Source organism: Camelus ferus, chromosome 4, assembly GCF_009834535.1.
Source record: "Camelus ferus isolate YT-003-E chromosome 4, BCGSAC_Cfer_1.0, whole genome shotgun sequence".
NCBI lineage: Eukaryota > Metazoa > Chordata > Mammalia > Artiodactyla > Camelidae > Camelus > Camelus ferus.
In genome coordinates, this window is record NC_045699.1 from 72364082 (window position 1) to 72386791 (window position 22710).

The following is a 22710-nucleotide window of genomic DNA, read 5'->3' on the forward strand; positions in this document are numbered from 1 at the left end:
CCAGACCCACGAGTCTCACAGTCCCAGGCTCGACTACATACCAACTCGCCGCCCGCTTCAACCCCCTTCCCACCTCCTCCCACCCCCCGAAATGCCTCCGCGCCGCCCCTCCCCAGGCCTCCAGGTCTCCCCACAGCCAGGCCACTGGAGCACAAAGGCCCAACAGGCCCGGGAAACCAGGTGACAGTCCAGCAGTTTTCACTCAAAATAGAGACCCCTCTTGGAGCCTGAGACCTGCCCCCACCCCGGTTCTTTCAAGTTCAGCAGTGTGTCTCAGGAAAAACTCTGTCTAAAGAAACTATAAAACCCAGCACTTCCGCACTTGGATTAGGAGCAGGACAACGTCAGCTCAGCGAGTCTAACAGACACTCCCCATGTGGCCAGCAGTCGGGCCCTCTGTCTGCCTCGCGCCTCCCTCCTCAGACAGAAGGGCGCTCAGCAGAACCTACACCCGACTCCTGGCCCCTGGCCCCGGCCCCCGGCAGGTGCCCGTCTGCCGCTCACGGCATCCTCGTGCTCTCCCCACCACCCAGTGTGAGCGCCCGGAGACGCACCGCGTAGTGAGGCCCCAGCACTGAGAGCAGAGGAGAGCTCAGGAGGGCAGACAGACGGGCTGGACTCTGCACTCCTGCCATCCCCAAACCACACTCCAGATGTTTCCAATCAGCTGGAGCAGGCTGACAAAATCTTAACCATGCTGAGACTTAGGTAAAGTCACAAATGTTTAACACACTACCCAAACACTTCAAGGTCCGATTTCCCCACCAGACAGGATGCAGGCTGAGTACAGCACCTCATCCTCAGACCTGCTCCTCTGTTCGCGACCACGGTGGTGCTGAGGACTCGCTGTGTCCGTCCCCGATGCCTTAGTGCTTGGGTCGCTGAGCAGCCTCAGGTCTGCTCAAGAGGAGCGCCCTCCACTCACCATCCAGCTTCATCTGCTCTGGGCAGTAGTAGTGGACCACGGCCAGTAGGGCGGCCCCATCACTGCCATCCCTCAGCAGGTCCTCCAACAACGGGAAGTAGGGCGGCTGCCTGGCGGACAGGTGCTCTCGGCGATAGCGCACCTGCAGTTGAGAAAAGGAAAACGGTCTCTACGTGCGATGCGCCTCGCCGCTGCCTCCGTTACAGGCGGACCGCTAAACATGGAGCTGACCACGCGGCTGGACAACGTTCAGAACAACGGCACCCACGTGGGAAAAGCCCAAGGTGTCCGGATTACACAGTCCACCTGGAACACACATGTCAAGATCCAGGGAACGGGCTTCAAGGCCACACTGGGCGACAGCATTTAGCTGCTCGTGACACCAGGGCCATCTCTCTCAAGTGCTGTGGCACAGCCTGGGGAGGCGGCAGGGTGACCGTCTACACTACCAAAGGCTGGAATTCTATAAACAGACGAGAAACGATTAAATGGTGAACATCCTCATGCCTGGAAGACCCCCGTTACTGTTCCTTTGCTCAGAATTGTCAGCATTAAGCTTGGCCGTTATGAAAGACACAAAACAGCATTAACATACAGTTTGAGAAGGTTCCCAAACCAGGTGAGGCAAAATGCCATCTAGCACGTCAACCAGGCCTTCAACAACTGCATGGAAGCGCCAGGAGCCTGAACACGGGCAAAGTGCGACATAAAATAAGCATCTTTTCCAGGTTTCTGTGCTTCTGCCTTTCCAGGAAGCCCCAGGCATGGTGCTCTGAGCCTCCTGGGCCCCCAGCGCCACCCCATAACCAGGTCTCGCTCAGCAGTGCGGACCCACGGCGCCCGCCCCACGTCCGCAGCACAGGTGAGCGCAGCATCGCCTGCAGCCGCGTGTCACCCCAGGGGAGAATACCTGCCGTCCCCCTAGGCTGGACCTCCACGGGCCGTGGGAGGGTTCACGCAAAGGGACTCCCTCCGCGCGTGGAGGAGTTCAAGTCGCCCTGCAGCACAGACAGCGCTGGCGTCTGGGTGCTGCACCTTCCCCCTCTGTTATGACTAGGAGTGCAGCTCATTCCCTACCACTTAATCGGTCCCGGTGGAGACCTGACTTGTCTCTGGGCCCGCACAGCCCGGCCAGGCCCCCGGCCCCAGCATGCAGGCACGAGGCATGCGCCAGGCCGGGCCCACACACAGCAGGCCGGATGAGCACAGCATGCGGTGAAGCAATGGATGGTGCACGGCAGGTGAGGACAGCGCTGGGCGGCGGGGCGCGGCTGGCAGGGCCCCAAAGGCAGCCCTGCCCGAGCCGGCCTGGCTGGACACTCACACTCGCCCCGCCGTGCGGTCGGACAGCCACAGTGACAAACAACCACGAGGAAGCGCGAAGGGTCTCTGCTCTTGGGCGCACTTTCTGGTCTCTGCAAAGCTCTCACCCGAAACCCTGGTCCCTGCAGACCCCCGCGTTTCTGACCACATCCTCACTAAACCTCGTAACTGTCTTAATGGTTCGCTCTCTGGCCTTCAGGATTCTCGAAGTTAAAAGATACGCAGTGGGGAGGGTGTAGCTCAGTGGTAGAGCACATGTCTAGCATGTACGAGGTCCTGGGTTCAATCCCCAGTATCTCTATTTAAAAAAAGATACGTAAATATCATAAAAACGCTTCCCCCCTCTGGGTGACTCCAGAAGCCAGAGAGCAGAACATCACTGCTCAAGGGGGTCCCGTTCACGGTCTATATCCACGGCCTCTGCTTTATGAGAGAATTCTAAGGGTAATTTGATCCAAATAACTAAACTTAAGGAAGAGGCAATTAAAGGAGTTTGCAAAGAGACTTGTTTTCCAAAACTTCATTTTACAATGCACCACTTCGGAGCACCAAGAAGTTTGCCATGGGAACAGCATAACAACCGGTTCCACTTTCGGGACGGGTCGCTGAGTGGAGCTTGGGGAGAACTGCAGAACCAAATCACTACTTTTCAACTTTCTTTCTAGGGGAAAACTCACATTTAACATTAGCGTGGATTCCAGAAATCAGGGCCCCCACGCTGACCTACCATCAGACCCTCGCCACCCCACGGAGGCAAGGCACAGAGCAGCTCCGAAACCCAGGGGAAGGTCCGGGAGAGAGAAGTCCGTCTCTGCCACCCACGAGCACCCTCCCCAAGGGTCAGGGCAGCATCCTGGTCACTGGATGACCCATCTTACAGTCACTAAGGGACACCAGGTTAAACAGCACCGTCAGGGATGGTGACATCAGTAAGAACTAATTATGAAGAATAATTCGGGAAATCAGGTGATCTGTGGCTCCTTCTGGGCTCCATTAGCAAGGAGAACGGATCCCGTCATTGATGTTTAAGTTCATCACATAAAAAAGTAACTAAGTGTCTGTAAGAAGAGACAAACTATCTATAAAATTACCTAAGAAATCAGGCAAAACCAAACTCTGTGTTGGCTGTAAAAAGCAAGAGAGAACTCCAAAGTGCCAAATTACAGTCTATTCAGCCCAGAGTCAGGTCACCACTGCACCGCAGGGAGCGCGCACCACCACCAAGGACATATGAACAGAGAAACAGTCGCGAGCAGTTGTTAATGGAAGCGAGTGATTGCGACAGGACGGCTGTCTGGATGGCAGCTGGTGCGCAGAGTTCACTTACAGGCACTAACTTCCAGTACCACTTGGAAGGAGACTGCTCGGGCAGCAAGGGAAGGAAGGCAGGAGAGGAGGTCAGCAGGGCAGGCCCACGTGTGGAAGGACGTGACACACACTTTCTCACAGTGCTGACAGGGGAGGAGGGATGTCCTGAGAAGTGAGGCCTGTCCCATGCACGTGACCCGGGACATCCTGTACCGTCAGGTGCCTCAAGTGGAAGGTCACAGGCACCTCTACAACACTAGCCTCTGCAGGAGCAAAGAACACTCCAGAGACTGGCCAGGCAGGGCACCAAAAGGGACAGGAGCCAACTGCCACTCAGAGAGGGGCTCAGCAGAGCCATCTGTGCCCAACCAATGAGTAGGGAGGCTAACGAAAGCATGGCCCGGGGTCAGGTGCCCACAGACAGGCATCCCCAGAGTCTAGGGCAAGAGAGGGCGGCTAGGGGACACTCGCTGACGCCGCAGCCCAGGGACTGCAGATGAGTCCGGGCCACGCACTGCATGCATTTGAGGAACATGGATTCAGTCACAGATGTGCTTGACAGAAAAATTGGGAAGAATGGGACAGAAGTGCATCATTTCACTGGACAGGTGACATTTATCCACCTGAATCCCACGCTGGACTTGACAAATGAGGGGCAGAGGGGACTCCGGCTCCAGGCAACCACGCCTCCTCTGCTGGCTTCCTCGAGGCTAAACCCCGGTGACCCTTACATCCCTTACCCTTGAGCTTCAGATACCTCCCACCTCTCCCTCACCCTCCCAAGTTCAACACCAGGCCACCCCTGTCTGGGAAAAAGCAGGGCAGGCGGAGGCGCCCTCGCCACCAGGACAGGGGTCCAGGGCACTCGCTCCCGGCCTGGTGAGTAAAAACAAAGAACACGCAGGGAGCACATACGGATACAACTCTTCAAGACAGGGAGTAACATTAACTCAGTGGTTCCAGAAAAGTTAAGTTTACCCTTTACCTTTTGATGAGCTGGACTTTCCAGTAACTGCTGTTTTAACTTAACTTCTTTCTCTGTTATCTCTCTCATTTTAAGATTTACCTAAAGTAGAAGAAATCAAATGCATTAAAAAGACAATTGAAGTTGACCTCTGACACTGGAACGCACATCTTTCCTTCACCACCCAGAGCCCAGCTCGCCTGTCTGACTCTGACCCTCAGACGCAGCTGACCCTCAGACGCAGGTGATAACTTGGGACAGTTACACACACGCAGAGACATGCAGATTCCCCGTGAGCAGCAACTCCACGTGGAGCACAAAGCTGGCTCGGCCCACGACTCTGGGAATGCCTCTGTACCTCCAAACGCCAGTGCGACGCTTCCCACCCCAGGATGGGACCGACGGCCTCGTCCCTGATGTCCCCGGTGCGCGAGCAGCACCAGTCCTCCAGTACCACTTCAAATGCTGCCGATGGCATAGCCTGGGGCTCCCCACTGCTGCCCAGCAGATGCTCGCAACTGCCTGACCAAGACGACACTCATGACCTTCCACACGCACCCGGGGGGCAATCCCTACAGCTCAGGAAGGCCCTTTTACAGAGCACACGCATGATGCTACAAAACCACGGTGAGGAGTGGGGCCAGGAAAAATACACGAAAGACTTTACTACAACAGAATATGAGACATCCAACGGTCTAGGATCAAGATTATTATAAAAGAATCCTTTCAACAATAAAAAGACAATCCAACTTTAAAATGGGCAAAGGCTATAAAACAGACACTTCTCCAAAAAAGATCTACAAATGGTCAGTGAGCACAGAGGCTCCCCAACGTCACTGCCAGGAAAGTGTGAGCCCCACCACGACAAGCCGCCACCTCACACCGTCCACCACAGCTCGAGTCAGATTCTGCTGGTGGGGGTGCAGGCGGTGCAGCTGCTGTGGAGAACAGCCGGCCAGTTCTTCCCAAAGGCAAACAGTTTCTATGCAACCCGGCAATTCCACCCCCAGATAAATACGCCCCCAAATGAAAGTACATCCAGACAAAACCATGCACGTGCATGTTCACAGCGGTCTTCACAACAGCCAGAAAGCAGCTGGTGCACGTGCGTGCTCACAGCTGGTCTTCACAACAGCCGGAGAGCAGCTGGTGCACGTGCATGTTCACAGCGGTCTTCACAACAGCCGGAAAGCAGCTGAGGAAGGATGGGGTCAGCAAGGCTGGGGCATCTCTACAGGAAGTATTACTCAACCCCAAGAAGGAATGCGGCACTGGTAAACGCTACCCCGTGGATGGCAGGTGAGAACAGTCAGACACAGAAGAGCACAGCGCTGCAGCTTTCGTCTACAGCCACGTCTGAGGATCCAGAGACAGAGCGCGACCCGTGGCTGGCAGGGGCGGGGCAACAGGGACCAGCATCTCTTCCGGGTGTGATAAATTCATTTGGTGGTGATAGCAGCACAACTGGTGAATACATTAAAAACCACCACACTGTACACTTTAAAATAGTGAATTTCACAGCACATGAATTATATCTCAACTTCTAAAAAAAGTTAATTGACAGTGGTTTCAAATTCCACATTCTGGTTAACCTTCAAGAAATTACCACTTGTCAAGTTTTAGCGTAGAATCAAAAAAAGATGTACGTGTAATGGAAATAAAAGCAAAAATAAACAAATGGGATCTAATTAAACTTAAAAGCTTCTGCACAGCTAAGGATGCCACCAACAAAACAAAAAGACAACCTACAGAATAGGAGAAAATATTTGCAAATGATGCTACCGACAAGGAACTAACTTCCAAAATACACAAACAGCTCATATACCTTAGTATCAAAAAAATGAGCAACCCAATCAAAAAATGACCAGATCACCTAAATAGACATCTCTCCAACAAGCACATGAAAAGATGCTCAATATGACTAACTGTTAGAGAAATGCAAATCAGAACTACACTGAGATACCACCTCACACCAGGCAGAATGGCCGTCATTAAAAGTCCCCAAATGATAAATGCTGGAGAGGGTGTGGAGAAAGGGAACTTTCTACATTGTTGGTGGGAATATAAATTAGTGCAGCCACTATGGAGAACGGTATGGAGATTCCTCAAAAAACTAAAAACAGACTTACCACGTGATCCAGCAAACTTCCAGGCATATATCCAGAGAAAAATATAATTCAAAAAGACACATGCACCCCCAAGTTCACAGCAGCACTATTTACAACAGCCAAGGCATGGAAACAACCTAAATGTTCATCAACAGATGACTGCATAAAGATGTAGTGTGTGTGTGTGTGTGTGTGTGTGTGTGTGTGTGTGTGTGTGTAATGGAATACTACTTAACTATAAAAAGAATTAAATAATACCATTTGCAGCAACATGGATGGACCTGGAGATTATCATTCTAACTGAAGTAAGTCAGAAAGAGAAAGAAAAATACCACATGAGATCGCTTACATGTGGAATCTAAAAAAATGACACAAATAAACTTATCTACAAAACGGAAACAGACTCACAGACATAGAGAACAAACTCATGGTTACCAGAGGGTAAAGCGGGTAGGAAGGAATAAACTGGGAATTCAAAATTGCACCTCCTGGGGAGAGATGGAAGTGTTAGCTCTCTTGATTGTGGTGGTGGCTTCACGGGCGTGCACATCTGTCAGAATTCATCAAACTGTACATCTGAAATCTGTGTAGTCTACTGTACAGGAGCCCTACCACAATAAAGGAGTTAAAAAAAAAAAAGAAAAAGATGTACATAATTACCTGAAGAGACCATAAAAATATTCCCCCTCTTCAACTACATATCCTTGTGAAACCAGATTTTCCTCATGTGCTTCAATAGACATACTGTAACAGATGAGAGCAGAAGCAGCTAAGAGAGCCCAGCCACCTGCCAATAAGCCAGCATCACAAAGCGTGAAATATCACCACTTTTGTTTCAGAAGAGTGATTTTTCATTTAAAAAATTACTATATTGACATGCAATGAGTTTACTGTTACTTTTAGGTGGATTAACAAATATTTTTAGATTTTCCCGTTTTTGATTTCTAATCTGGTAAATACTGATAGATTTTTAAAAAGTCTTTGAGGTCCACAGTATGTAATAGTGTAAACAGGCTCTGAAACCAGAAAGCTTTGAGAACTCTATCTGCACAAAGGAATGAGGAGCAACAAGGGTGGAAAATATGTGGGAAAATATTATTCTCCATTTTTAATCACCTTGAAAGATCAGGGGCTACTGAAGGCAACAATGACATCTCTGGCTGCAATGACGTGAAAGACGACAGCAGCACGAAGGCCAGAGGGGAAAGGACACTTATGGTGCTACTCGTGAAAAGGTGTCACTTTGTTTGCAGGCAGACTATGAAAACCTAAAGATGCTTGCTGCAGATCCTAAAAGGGGCCCTAAACGATACTGGAGATAAAATGGAGCCTGAAAAGGGAAGAAAAGTAAAGACGAGAAGAACGGAAAGCAGACAAGATGTTAGGCTCAGACATCTCAATAACCACATTAAACACAATCAGTCTAAACACTCCAATGATGCGGCACAGGTTACCAGAGTGAATAAAAAGCAAAGCCATCCATATGGTATCCATGAGGAACTCTCTTTAAATAGAAAGACAACAGGAGGTTACACGTCAGAGGAGGGAGAGAGAAGCCACGCACACGCTCATCAGGAGAAGGCGGAGGCAAGGACGGACACCTGCAGTACAGACAGACATTGCACGACAACAAAAGGACAGAAAAACCCTGTACGTGTATAAACGCAGTAGCAGACCAAAAACACACAAAGCAAAAACTGACACAACCAGAAGGTGAAACAGACACAATTACCACTGGACATTTCAACTCTCCTCTCCGAGTAACAGACTGACGGGGCCCGAAGACTCCGGAGATGCAAACACCCCCACAGCCAAGCTGGACTGACTGACACTGACAAAGTACCCCACCAACAACATCAGGACACACGAAACACCCCGCAAGACTGTGCGGTGGATGACACGTCTCAATAAATCTAGAAGGACTGAAATCACACAGAGTATGTTCTCTGACCACAACAGAATAGAAACCAGAGCACTGACAGATATCTCGAACCACCCCCAAAACATGAGGAAACTAAACTACAAGCTTCTAGATAACCCACTGATAAAAACAAGAATCAACAAGTGAAACTGGAAATATTTTAAAAAGAATGATGAAAACCACAACATATAAAAAAGTGTACGGTGCAGCTAAAGCCCTACTTAAAGAGGAAGTAACAACTTTAAATGTTTAGAGTAGAATGAAGAAAGATGAAAAGGACTAACTTTGTACTTAAAACTACAAAGGAGGGCAAATTCAATTCAAAATAAATAGAAAAAAAGCAAGAGAAGAAATTATATTGAAAATAACAGAAGAAATCAATACAAACCAAAAGTAGGTTTTTCATAAGATTAATGAAGTTGATAAACCAGACCAACTAAGGGAAAGAAAAAAAGACAGAAACTACCAAGAACTGGAAGCAAGAGGGGCATCACTACAGATCATACATACATTTTTATAAATCAATATAGATAATAGAGAAATAAGAATACGCCAATAAATTTAATAATCTGAATGAAACTGACAAATTCATTAAAAGTCACAAGTTATCAAAGCTGACACAAAGTTAAACAGAAACCCTAAGTACTTTACATGTATACTAAAGAAATTAAATCCATAATTAAAATCTTCCCACCAAGAAAACACCAGGCCCAGAAGACTTCACCAGTGATTCCGTCAAAGATACAAGGACAAAATAATACTTATACAAAAACTGTTTCACAAAATAAAGGAGAAAATACTTCCCAAGTCATTTTTTGACACCAGCGTTTATCCTGACACGAAAACAATTAAAAAAAAAAATTACAAGAACACACACTTAACAAAGCGCTGGATCCCTATGTATGTAAATGTGTGTGTGTACGAATGAAAAGTCCTGAAACTCATTAGACAAACAACTTCATTAAAAATTGAGCAAAGTATCTGAACAAACACCTAAAAAAATACATAAAAACATCTTCAGTCATTAGGGAACTGCAAACTAAAATCCTGAGATACCTCTGCACACCCACGCAGCTGGCTAAAATAGAAAGACTGACTACACCCAGTGTCGACAGAACGTGCAACCACTGGGATTCTGTCTTGCTAGTGGGAGTTTAAAATGGCTCACTTTGGAAAATACTTTGGCAGTTTCATCTAAAGTTAAATATATACTTATCATGTGACCCGGCAATTCCACTCCTAAGTGTTTACTCCAAGAAATGAAAATATATCTGCACATAAAGACTTGTGCACAAAGGTTCCCAGCTTTGTCCATAATAGGCAAAAACTAGAAACAACACAAGCGTCCATGAGCAGGTAAACGGATAAACAAACTGCAGTGCATCTGTCCAGCGGGATCCTACCGAGTAGCAAAGAACAGAACTACTGGTGGGTGTGATGACGGGATCAGTTTCAAAAACGTTCTGTCCAGAGAAAGACACAAAACGAGTACATACCACATGATTCCATTTTTACAGAACCTAGGAGAGGCAAAACGAATCTCTAGTGAAGAAAGCAGATCAGCAGGTATCTGGGCCTCGTGGGGGACTAACAGCAAAGGAGCAAAAGGGAACATGTTTAGGGTGATGGAAGTGTTACCCTGATGGTGAATGTTGAACAGATGGAGCCGCCTGCCAAAACTCCAGGAACTGGGTCCTTTTACTGCATGTAAATCATGTATCAATAAACCTGGGCATTTTGTAAGAGGCTCAAGCTACTGGCCAGGCACCAACGAAAAATAAGAAGAGCCACAGCAAGAGGGTTCATGGTAAAACTCCAGACCTGGGACAAAGAGGGGACCAATCCAGTCACACACAGAGCAGGAAATCCAGAGGACAGCCGGGCGGTGCTCCACCCCCAGGGAGAGATTTTGCCCCCAGGGTACCCACCCGATTATCCAGGGAGGGGAGAGGCTTGCTCAGAACCACATCTGGGAAGTGTAAGCTGTGGGCGAGGAGGGGAGCAGGGACGGTCCCCACATAGGCACAGCTGGGAGGCAGCAGGGCTGGCCTGGCGGAAAGCGAGGCGGTCTCTAAACGGTGATGAAGGCAAGTCCCAGACGACGGGCAGGAGACCCAAGCAGCAACCAGCTAGCCTGCGGCAGGATGGTCTCCAAACTGATGCCACAGGGAAAGGGACACTCCCAGAGGCCGCCTCACAGGCCACCCTGTGATTCCAGAGATGCTGATGGGACGAGAGCACCTGGACGCAGAGTCAACCAGAGAAGGAAGTGACCCCACAGGGAGGCCCCACAGGACGGGTGAGGGACACGCCACCGGCTCCCAGTGTGCTCACACAGCAGCAATCCTGGGGACACGGAACCTACGAGCAGAGCGGCAAAGAGACTTCAGATCTTACTACACATCAAAGGACGACGCTGAAAGGAAAACTCATCAAGGTCAGGCCTCTCCAGGGCCCAAACCTTGCTAAATTTAGGTGCAGCAATTTTCAGGAGAGAAAAGCCACTGGGGGAAGATGGGAAAGCTCCCAGGCCCGGCTCAGGGCTTCTCAGCCATCAGAGCCCCGTGGAGTGCAGAGCAGGTGGGAAAGGTCCGGGGAGCTCAGACGACACCACAGTTGAGGGAAGGTGCACTGAGTAGAGACCTCCATGCGCAGACCGCAGGGGCGCATCTCACCTGTACCTGAGCCTCTGCCCGAGAGGAGCCAGGAAGGCAGTGACTGCGGGAACCCCCATCCCCACAGGACCTGAGAATCTGGCTCAGAGAACCTGCCGGACAGCAGGGTGCAGGCGGGCCCCCATCAGAGACTCCACCCTGGGGACAACCTACTAACGCAAGACGCTGAAACGCATGTGGGAATGCTAAAGGAAGAGCAGAATGTGGAACGTGTGGGACACAAATGAAAAAACTGGGCAAGGGCAAAAAGGTCACGAAAAACCGAGGCATGTATTAACCCGGGGAAACGTGGCGTGGCCAGGAGGCTGCTGGGCCATCGCCACAACGCTGGGTCAGACCGCAGCTCAGAGGAGGGCAGGCCAGGTGGCCACGCAGAACAGGGGCCCCAGGGGCCGCCCGTGAGCTACAGCTGTCACAGTCACAGCCGGCAGTGGGGAGGCAGCGTCTAGCGTAGACAGAGCCAGAGCTGGGGGTACAGTGCCGGGGGACAGCCGGATGCAGTGAGGGGACAGTGGAGCTGTGGCACTGATACGCAGCCACGTCCACAGGCAGGGGGGCGCCGAGCACCTGGGGAAGCACCCGCCAGCACAGGGCAAACAGGCGACTCCCCGCAGATGTGGGAAACCCCTCAGGGAAAAGGAACACCCCGTCCCCGCAAAGAAACACGGCCACGGGGAACAAGCCGCAACCTCCCAAAGGGAGAGATAAGCACTCAAACATACACTCTCTTCTTTAAACTTCAACTTCACCAGTGAATGAAGAAACAAAAGATGCTGTTTTTCACCTTTCAAATTGGCAAGTATTTTTTAATAACATCCAATATACAAGAAAACATGGGGAAAAAACACCAACTAGACTAACAGTACGAGAAAATGGTACAATCTTTATGGTCAGAAATGTGGCAAAACTAATCAAAAGCCTTTAAAAAATGAACCTCAGTTTCTTCACAAGCACTGCTCACCAGGAACGCGTGGAGGGAAATCCTCGTGACGCACGGGAACCGGCTGCTCGAGGCAGGAGGCCGCTCAGCCCCCGCGCCGCGCTCCCCGCATCTCGTCACGCAAACCTTGGCTCGCGGTCAAACGTCTGGGAACACCTCAACCCTGCCTTTCAGTCTAAGCATCACACCCAAATGAGCACAAACCATGAGAACTGACATCAAAACATGACATTTACAGGTGGTCAGGTTGTAGAATTTCCAGTGTGTTCTGTTTGCTCATCTGTGTTTTCTAAATTTTCTATAATAACTATATCATTTATTTGATAAGGGGGGAAATCAATAAAAGCTGTTAAGAGAAAAAGATAAAGAAAATGTGAACTTTCAGCCACAGGAAGGAAACTCATGCTAGGATTACACAACTCTCACCCAACGGCCAGTCTCCCAGGGAAGCGTGCACCACTCCCTCCCAAGCATCGTCTCCCGGCCAAGTTCGCACGGGGTGCTTTCCACGGCACTACCATGTGAAGCCAGGGGACGAGAAAGACGAGGTGCCCACCACCAAGAGGCGACCTCATGGGCACTGGCCAGCTCACCAGTCCAAACCAGGACCCAGAGGCTCCGCAGTGAGTCCTAGAAAAGCCCTTTGCCTCCCTGCAGGAGCAAGGACTGGAGGTGGTCTGCACACCCACTTGATGTCCCAAAGCCGTACCCAGGGGGGAAACCAAGTCAGGGCAGGGCAACCGTCTGAGACAGACATCACAGCATGTGATGAAGGAGGCCCCTCAAGGGAGCAGCACACACTCTGCCTGGCTTTGCCATATTCTGCAACTAATCCCACCTCACCTCTTACAAAGCCCTGACGTGGTAAGGAATCCATGCAGGGCAGGAGGTACAGCGCAGTGGTAGAGAGCGTGCTTAGCACGTACAAGGTCCTGGGTTCAACACCCAGCAGTTTCACCAGAAGTAAATACAGAAATAAACCTAATTACACCCTCCTACAAAAATAAAAAATAGGAATATACGTACTAACTGTGCGAGATCATTTTCAATTCTTGCATGCTAATACAGCTCTGCAAGGAGCTGCTCTATTCCTTTATTAACAAAGTGTCCCTCACTAAACACCTTTCTGCAAATTAGGAGGCTTAATAACCAAAAGGCTTTGCTAAGGAAATCTTACAACACCCACTATGAGAAATGAACATTCTTTATATACAATGTACAGAAGAGCCTGCTGTAAACTTCTAAACGTAAGGGGAGAACAGGCATTTAGGAAGACACTTTTCTCTTAATGATCAAAATGCCTTCCAAAACTGGGGTCCCCTTTAACGCACGCAGGCGCCTGGGGTGAAAATGGAGAACCACCAACACGCCTCACCTTTCAGACTCGCTCCTCCCTCTGCACATCCAGGAGGGTCACCTGTCTGCTGGAACTGCAGCGGACACGCTCCTGAGGCCTCTGCTGTGCCTGGTCTCAGCCGGACACTTGGGGACGGTGCTGCTCTCAGGGAAGAGGACCGGCCCCGAGGAGCACCGGCCGTCCACGCTGCGGCTCCTGCTTGCGCTCCAGGCGGCCCACACTCACCTTGTTGATCCAGAACACCATGGCGTCCTCCAGGTCGTACGGAAGCTCTTTGGAGGCGCTGAACGTGGAGAAGCGCTTGACGCTGGCCACCACCTTCTCGATGCTGATCATCTCCACGGTGTAGGCCATCATGAGGGCGTCCACCATCGCCATGTGGGCGCTCTGGGGGCAGAGGCAGCAGGGAGTCGCCCAGCCCGCCTTCCCTCCCCACTTCCACGCAGACTTGCTCAGACTCCAACCTGAATGAACCCATTGTTTCTCCTCCTCTCCCCCAAAGGAGGCAGGCAGCCCCCCCCCCCACCCCACCCCCACCGGCCCAGGGAGAGCACGCCGCCGGGAGAGACGCGCCAAGGCCCCACGACTAAACTCCCCAGCACCGAGTAACATCCTCTCAACCCACAACACGTTGTCCACAGAGGCCAAGAGTGAAACCACAGAACAAAAAGCGAGGATGGCCTGAGCCAGCGCACTGTGGGACTTCAACCTGGAGTGGCCTGGAGCAGTCACACCAGCAGCACGGCTTTCAGAGAAAGAAGGGAAGGGAGATGCTCGGGGGAGGAAAGGCATATTTATTCCTTTATTTTGGCACAAAATGCCTACAAGATATACATGAAACAACCTAAGAGAACAGGCGTGACAATCACATATCACAACACCTGCAGAAGGCTGGCCTCCAAACAGACGCTCCTGGGAACACAACGCCACCTCGCTCTCACGGACGCCCAGTGAGGAAAGGCCGCGCGGAAGCCGCTGGGCCCCCTTTCCCCAAAGCACCCCGGCCCGTGCGACTAAGCCCCACGCAGGCGGCCCCGCACGGGCCCAAACCTCGCCGGCCGTCTTGCTGGACACTTGTGCTCACACCGTCCCAACCCCTGAAGTTTCGGGGCTGACTCTGCCTCACCCGAGCGGCCGAGCTGCAGAGGGACAGCTGACAAAGTGCAGGCTGAGGGGCCACCCGCAGTGGGACAGACCTGCCCCGCAAACCACACGACGCACAAGGCTGGAGGGGGCACTCACCATCTTAATGGGCGCATGGCTGAGGTCAGGGTCCGTCACAGGGGTGTCATCGCTCTCCATCACGTAAATCCCTTTCCGGGACAGGGCCTGGATGACGGACTGGTGTCCCTGCAGGGTGGCCGCCTGGTCCCCCTTCAGGATGAGGCTGCAGACACGGCGGTACAGCTCGCTGGACAGCAGGAGCTTGATGACGGGAGGTTTGATGTGCTCCTGCTCGTACTGGTCGACGTAGAACGGGTCCCTGAGGTCCTCGGGGATGTTATCTGCCCCGGGGAGAGATCACCAGTGAGGACCACGCAGAGGACAGGCGTGCCATTAACCACAAAGGCAATGGACCGACGCAAAGACACCCAGCTACTCGGTAACCCTCGGCCTCTCTATCGGCGGAGGCAAGCGGGCTACTCACCCTACCTGGGGCCATGGGCCACGCACATCACTGAGCAACATCACCACCTCAACCCCCAGGGACAACTCTGCCGACACGGGAGAGTGAGAAGCAGGTGTGTGAGCCTGAGGGGCTCGTGGCTGAAGGGAAACCAGGACAAGTCAGGCTAGGACCACGCAGGGCCTGGTCGCGTCAAGTGCCAGCCCGGGGCAGGGAGCCAGGTGCGTCCTTTTTCTGATGTCAAATCAGAGGTGACTACGAGGCCAAGCACCATGTCTTAGAAGGGAGCACCAGGCCTGCCACCACCATGGTGCAGCCGGGACAGCGTCAATGAGTATTTACCTATCTTTGGGCCGAGTGGCACGGAACTACATGAGCCATGCCACCAAGCACCACCACAATCCTATCACATCAAGACTTTTGTCCTTACTTGATAAGGAGGAAACTGAAGCCCAGAGGAAGCAAGCGATGTGCCCAAGGTCAGGAGAGTCAGAAACCAACTATGAGCCCAGCGCAAGCCACAGGGTCTACGCCGCCTCCCACAGACGTACTCCAGCCGCACGTGCACAGCTGGGGACGCTCCCTCTCCAGGCGGCCACATGGTCTTCGCATCTGGTGTCCCTCGTGCTTGCTCTGCAAGTGGGACCGCTGTGCCCCAAAGTGGGGGCGCTGGAGTCAAGCACAGACGTGCCTCGTTTCACCGCGCTTTGCAAATGCTGTGTTTTTCACAAACTGGAGGTCTGTTCCGACCCCACGTGGAGCAGCCCTGTCGGCTCCATTTTTCCAACAGCATTTGCTCCCCTGTGTCCCTGTGTCACACTTTAGTAACTCTAGCAATTTTCGAACTTCTTCATTATTATTATATTTGTTACAGCGATCTGTGGTCAGTGATCTTTGATGTCACAACTGTAATTATTTTGGCACTTTTCAGCAATAGAGTATTTTTTAATTAGGTGTGTGCACTGCTTTTCAGACACAACGCCACTGCATGTCTAACAGACTACAATCTAGGCTAAAGCACCCTCCACACGCCCTGGGAAACCAAAGCCTTCGTGCCACTCGCTTCACTGGGACACTTGCTCTATTGCGCAGCCCGGAACTGGTCAGGGAGGGTCCAGTAACAGAGTCCCCGTGCAGGGACCCCAGACCTCTCTGGCCATAGAGACAAGCACTCATAGAGGTCTTCTAGTTCTGGACCCCTACCCACACCAGGGTAGGAAGACAGAAGAGAAAGAAAACAGCTGACGGCTGTCCCCACCGGGCAGAGCCCACTGACTCCCTCCCCTACACCAGTGAGCACCAGCAATAAAACCACACCCCTGCACTGAGGGCAGGTGGGCGCCACGGGCTCTTTCCTCACCCCCTTGGCTGAGGCAGCCTCAGCTGCGGGACACACACAGGCTCAGCTTCCAGTCAAACAGCCAGGGACGGAGACCCCCAGGGGGCCCAGAGCCCTGGGGTGCGGCGATCAGAGAGAAGAGCGGGTAAACAAGGAATCCTAAATCTGTGTAGACCCCCCCTGGACAGCCCCAAGCGGCCCACGTGTGACACCGACTGGGATCAGCACAGCGACAGCACTGAGAACTGAACTCAGGTGGACAGACGGGAACGCGCCACGAAGGCTTGGGAGAGTCCAGCACTGAGCCGCGGCTGCAGAAGGCAGGCTGTCAGGGCCTGCAGTCTCAACCCAGCGGGGTGGCCTCCCTGGTTAAAAAGAAATCAACATTCTCTAGATTTTAACAGGACCCAGAGTCTCACACGTAAGAGTCAGAATGTCCAAGGCACAATCCAAATTTAGTCAACAAAGGAAACAAGGAGTAAAACCTACAACCACCGAGAAAGACAACCAACAGACCCCAACCCCGTGATGACCCCAAAGTCAAAATTATCTGATGAAGACGTCAGCAGTGTATACAGCCATGCTCTAAAAAGGAAGGGCAAACATGCCTGCAGTGAACAAAAAACGAACCCAGAGCTCTAAGCAACCCCAGGGAGAGAGGTCCCAGGCTGGAGGGAAACCAAAGAGGGGAGGAGAAGGGGGTCAGGCACTGCTGAGAAGGGCCTGCAGAAAGTCTCACGGTGCTGCCCGTGTCCCCCATGGGACCCCTCACCACCCAGAGGCAAAGAGCAGCAGCACTGGCCCAACACAGCCTGGTGGCAGGTACCATCAGGGCACCAGGCAACCCAGTGGGGGAGGGAAGGGGACCCACCAACCCTCAACACCCCCTCCTCCCATCACTTCCATTTCAAGGTGATCCCCAAGGACAGTACCTGGGGAGGGACAGACTCCCAGAGGGCAAGACAGCTGAGTGGGCAGGGGATAAATGACAATGGCCGGGCATGAACTCTGCTGCCAGGGTCTCCTCACCCTGAGGCAAGACCCGCCTCACTCACCCCTCAAAGACTCCCCAGGCAGGCACTAACCCTAGGTCCCCTCCTAGACAAGGAACACCGCACCCAGCTAACAAGCATCCAGGGATCCCGACACAGGTGCACAGGAGCATAACCAGTGCAAAGGAGACGCAAATTGGAGACCTCACACCTGGCAAGACTAACGAGCAGACAGATGACCAAGGAAACAGAGCACGTATCTTTACAGACCTACGTGGAGAGGAGCCCCTCCAGCAGCAGGGGGACTGCAGAATTCAGGTCAACTGGCCAGCAAAGACAACCACGGAGGCCATACAGATGTAAGGAACATTCGAGAGGCTGGGACCAGTGAACTAGAGGGAGGGGGGTCACTTGGGCACCAAAGAACATCAAAGTAATAACTGACAAAATCCAAAGACAAAGGAAAAACTTTTAAAGCAGCCAGAAGGACCACACAGGGTGGCACCTGTGTCTCCAGCTCCTCTCCACAAGGTGCAAGTATAAACCCCAAAATCACTCGAAGGAGAACCAAAGGAGAAGTCTGAAAGGTGGAAGAAGGCAAACCGGTTTGGGATCCCAGGACTGGAAGAGCACAGCAACAGGGTGCTTTACAACCTCCCACCCACCAGAAAGTGTCCCAGGTCTCGTGTTTTCTGAGCCCCTAGAAACAGAAGGCGAGCCAAGCAGGCTCATTCCTGACCCAGATGGACGAGGAGTCCCACCTACGACCCCAGGCCAGCCTGGCAGGACCAGCAGGGGACTGACAGGAAGCCCCACTAACAAACAGCCTAGACACCTACCTCAGCAAGCCCCCAGCCTGGAAGCTCCCTGTCCTGTGGGTGGAGAACCCCATCCACCCGGAGGCAGCACGCAATCCGACCCCAGGGAGATCCTCCTGCCTCCTAAAGCATCACCAGCAGGGACAGTGGGGGCCCCAGCGGCACCAGACACGCCAGGCACAACAAAATGGCACCACAAGGGCTCTCAACACTAGACTGTCACTTGGAACCACATCCACAAGAGGAGGCCAGGATCTGCATGCTGAATCTAAACAGGGAGACTGCCTACTGCAATAAAAAATTTAAATAGTACCCAAAGTCTCCTAACATAACAGCCAAAATGACCAGAAAGCAATCGAAAATCACCCGTCATACCTGGAACCAAAAAAACCATGACTTTAATGAGAAAAGACAATCAACTGACACCAGCACCAAGATGAGTCAGATGTTGGAATTACCTGACAAAGGACTTTAAAACAAGTATCATAAAAATGACTCCACAAACAATTACATATTCTCTTGAAACAAATGAAAAATGAAAAAAAAAATTCAGTAAAGAAGATACAAAAAGAATGAAATATAGAACTAAAAAATGTAGAGCAACAAATTTTAAAAGTCACTGGATGGCCTCAATAGTAAAATGGAGACGACAGAGGACAGTATCAGTGAACTTGAGGACAAGTAAACAGAATTTACCCAATCTGAACAGCAGATGGAAGATATACTGAAAAAATATATCAGGGACCTGTGGGAGAATGACAAAAGATCTAACATTTGTACGACTACAGCCCCTGGAAAAGAAAAAGTAAGTGGGGCTAAAACAGTATTTAAGGAAATAATGGTTGAAAGCTTCCCAAATATGGCAAAAGATATAAAACCACAGACTTCAAGAAACTGAGTGAACCCTAAAAGGACAAATCCAAAGAAATCCATGCTAAGACACATCATGATCAAGCTTCTGAACACTAAAGACAAAGAAAACGTTTTGGAGCAGCCAGAGAGAAACAACACTTCAGGGATAACGGAGCACGAACTTGACTGACGGTGAACTTCTCACCTGAGCCAGGGAGGCCAGAGGGAAGCAGCACCCATTTCTCAAGGGCTTGAGGAAGAGAACTACCAACCAGATTCCATACCTGGTGAGACTATCCTTAGGAATGAAGGAGAAATAAAGACTTTCTCAGGCAAAAGAAAACTGAAAACTAAAAAGAAAAAAATAGTCTCTGGCAAATCTTAGAAGGATGGCTAAAGAAAATTCTCCAAAAAGAAAGACAATGGTATTAAAAAAAAAAAAAAAAAAAAGGAATCCTGGAGCATCAGGAAAAAATAATGTAAAGAAATGGGTAATGTATGTAAATATATATAAATAGACAAAAGACTATCCTTCTCCTCATGAGTTTTCTAAATTATATCTGATGACAAAACCTGCAACACCTTGAGTTACTCAAGTAGTACTTAAAAGCAGGGAGAGCAAAGAGACCTAAATGGAAAAACAGTCTTCACACCTCACTCAAAATAGTAAAACAATACCTGTCAAGTGTTTTAAGTCACATGTATATATCATAATACCCAGAGCAACCACTAAGATAACATACAAAGAAACATACCCAAAATGATACAAATAAATCACAGACGGAATCCTAAAAAATTGTCAAGTAATCCACAGGAAGGCAAAAAAAAAAAAAAAAAAAAAAAAAAAGAAGGTAACAAGAAACAGAGAAAACAAAAACAAGTAATAAAATGTCAGGCATAAGCCATAACAAAGCAACAATTACATTAAATGTAAATACTTTAATACACCAAGTAAAAGGCAGACTGGCAGAATGGATTTAAAAAATGACACAACTATACCCTGTTTACAAAAACTCACTTCAAATTCAACAACTTAGGTTGAAAGTAAAGGGACAGAAAAGGCTACACCAGGCAAATACTGTTTTTATGTTTTAAAAAGGCAGGAGCAGCTATATTAATATCTGATAAAGTAGACAGAAAATTACTAGTGACAGATAGAGATGTTACAATAATAGCAAAAGAGTCAGTCCACCAAGAAGACCTCACAATCCTAAATGTGTATGCACCAAATCCAGAGCCTCAGAGCTTGTTTAAAAAAAAAAAAAGAAGAAAGACAGAGCTGAAAAGAGAAACAGACACTACAAGTACAGTTAGGGACCTCAACACCCCCTGTCACCTGACATGTGCAGAACACTCCCCCAGCAACAAGAGAAAGCACTTCTCTTCAAATGCCCACAGAACACTCACCACAACAGACCTTACCCCGGGCCACACAGCAAACCTTAACAAGCTCTAAAGAACAGAAATCATACACAATATGTTATTTTACCAAGATAGAATCATACTAGAAGTAACAAAAAGACAAAATAGGAAAATTTCAACAACTGGAAACCACGTTTCAAAATAATTCATGAATCAAGCAGGAAGGATCAAAGGAAATAAAGAAAAATACATAAAACTAAACAAAAATACAACATATCAACATATATGAGATGCAGCCAAGGCAATACCAAGAGGAAAATTTATACCACTAAATGCTTGTACTAGGAAAGAGGAGAGGTCTCAAATCAATGATCTAAGCCCCTACCTCAAGGCACTAGAAAAAGAGCAAAATAAACCCAGAGCAAGCAGAAGGGAGGGAGGAAGGTGGTTATAAAAAGGCAACAGAACAGGAGAGGTCTTTGCAGGCATGGAATGCCTAGTTACACAATGTCAGTACCCTAGTTGTGATATTATGTTATGATTGTGCAAGAAGTTACCATCTGGGAAGGGTGCCCAGGACCTTCTCTGTGTGATATCTTACAACTGCACATTAGCATACAATTCTCAAAATAAAAGTTTTTTTAATTGGCCAATGATCTGAAAGGACACTTCACAGAAAAAAAGATCCAACTGGCCAATAAGCACATTAAAAAAAAATGCTCATCATCACCAGTTATCAGGGAAATGCAGACCAAAACCACGGCGAGATATCACAACCCATCCTCTTGACTGGCTAAAATTAAAAAGACTGACAACGCCATGTGCTGACAAGGACACAGAGCACTTTGCTGGTGAAAATAAAAAATGACACAGCCACTTTGGAAGACAACTGAGCAGTTAAATACACTTATATATGACCCAGTAATTCCATGCGCAGATATTTACCCAAGACAAATGAAAACGTACGCCCACACAAAGACTTGTAGATGAATGGTCACAGCAGCTTTATTCAGAGCAGACAAAACTCGAACCAATCCAAGTGTCCCTCAATGAGTGAATGAGTAAGTAAAATGTGGGCAGCCCAACAAGGAACACTGCTACCAGTGCTCAGCAAAAAAGACCTACACACATGGATGAGTCTCCGAAATACCACATTGAGTCAAGGAAGCCGGACAGAAATTACCTGGTGTAGGACTAGAGGCATATGAAACTCTAGAGACCAACCTGACCTACGCTGACAGGAGCAGATCAGTGAGCCTCGGGTGGGGGTGGGGGTGACTGGAGGGGGCGCAAGGGAACCCTTGGAGGTGATGAAAATGTCTTACCCTGATTGTGGTCCTGTCCACAGAGGCATCTACATTTGTTTAAACTCATCAAACTATACTTTAAAAAATGTATGCATTCTACTGTGTGTAAAGTATGCCTCACGAAAGCTGGTTTTCTCAAAGGTCCAAAACAAAGCTCTTCACTGTACACTCAACAGCAACCACTACCCTGCCCTACAGAGACCTCCCTGAAACCCAAGGTTTAACACATCTCCTCCCTCCTGAGAAAACTTCAGTGGCTCCCCAGCTCACACACAGCGAAATCCCAGCTTATCAGCTGTTCAAGGTGTTCCAAGATCCGACCCTCTGCATTCTTTCCAATATACGTTCATCTCCGCAGCACCTTAATTCACAGTTCAACACAACTAGAGCACCAGCCTCCCCTCAGTGTGAAGGAGGCCACACCCCTCCTCCCTGCCTTGCCCTGCCCCTTCCCTTACTCTTACCTAGTTCTCACCCACCAAAGTCACCGGCTCAGCTGTTAACCAGTCCATGTTCCCTCCCTCTCCCTCTCCTGCTCTGCAGGGCACCTGCTCCCCTCTCGGGCACTGTCTCCGTGACCCTGCATTGCAGGTCTGTGGTCATGGCCACAGCCAGTGCCACGTGAGCCCTGAGAAGCAAGCCCAGCGCACATCGGAACACTCAACTGAACTGGTACAAGTTTAATTTTGACTCCGTGAGTTTGAAGTAACTGGAAGACAGTGACTGATGGATTTATAAGTGAACTAGTTGGCATGAACAAGAAGATAGCGCCAGGCAAGGGTGCAGGAAATAAATCAGAAATAGAAAGAAAAACTCAGAGATGATCTCTCTCTGTGGCAACAAAGCCATGAAAGAAGAAAGTTCTATGGAATAGAGACTATAAATATTCCCG

The 22710-nt window shown here is 49.9% G+C and overlaps 1 protein-coding gene across 1 annotated transcript in view; it reads right to left on the reverse strand.

Moving 5' to 3' along the window:
• CAMSAP1 (calmodulin regulated spectrin associated protein 1) overlaps positions 1-22710 on the reverse strand; it is a 52780-nt gene that overhangs the window by 23273 nt on the left and 6797 nt on the right. Inside the window, 4 exon segments of the mRNA XM_032478752.1 lie at positions 926-1067; positions 4542-4622; positions 13747-13908; positions 14764-15026. Coding sequence (XP_032334643.1) covers positions 926-1067; positions 4542-4622; positions 13747-13908; positions 14764-15026 — 648 coding nt within the window.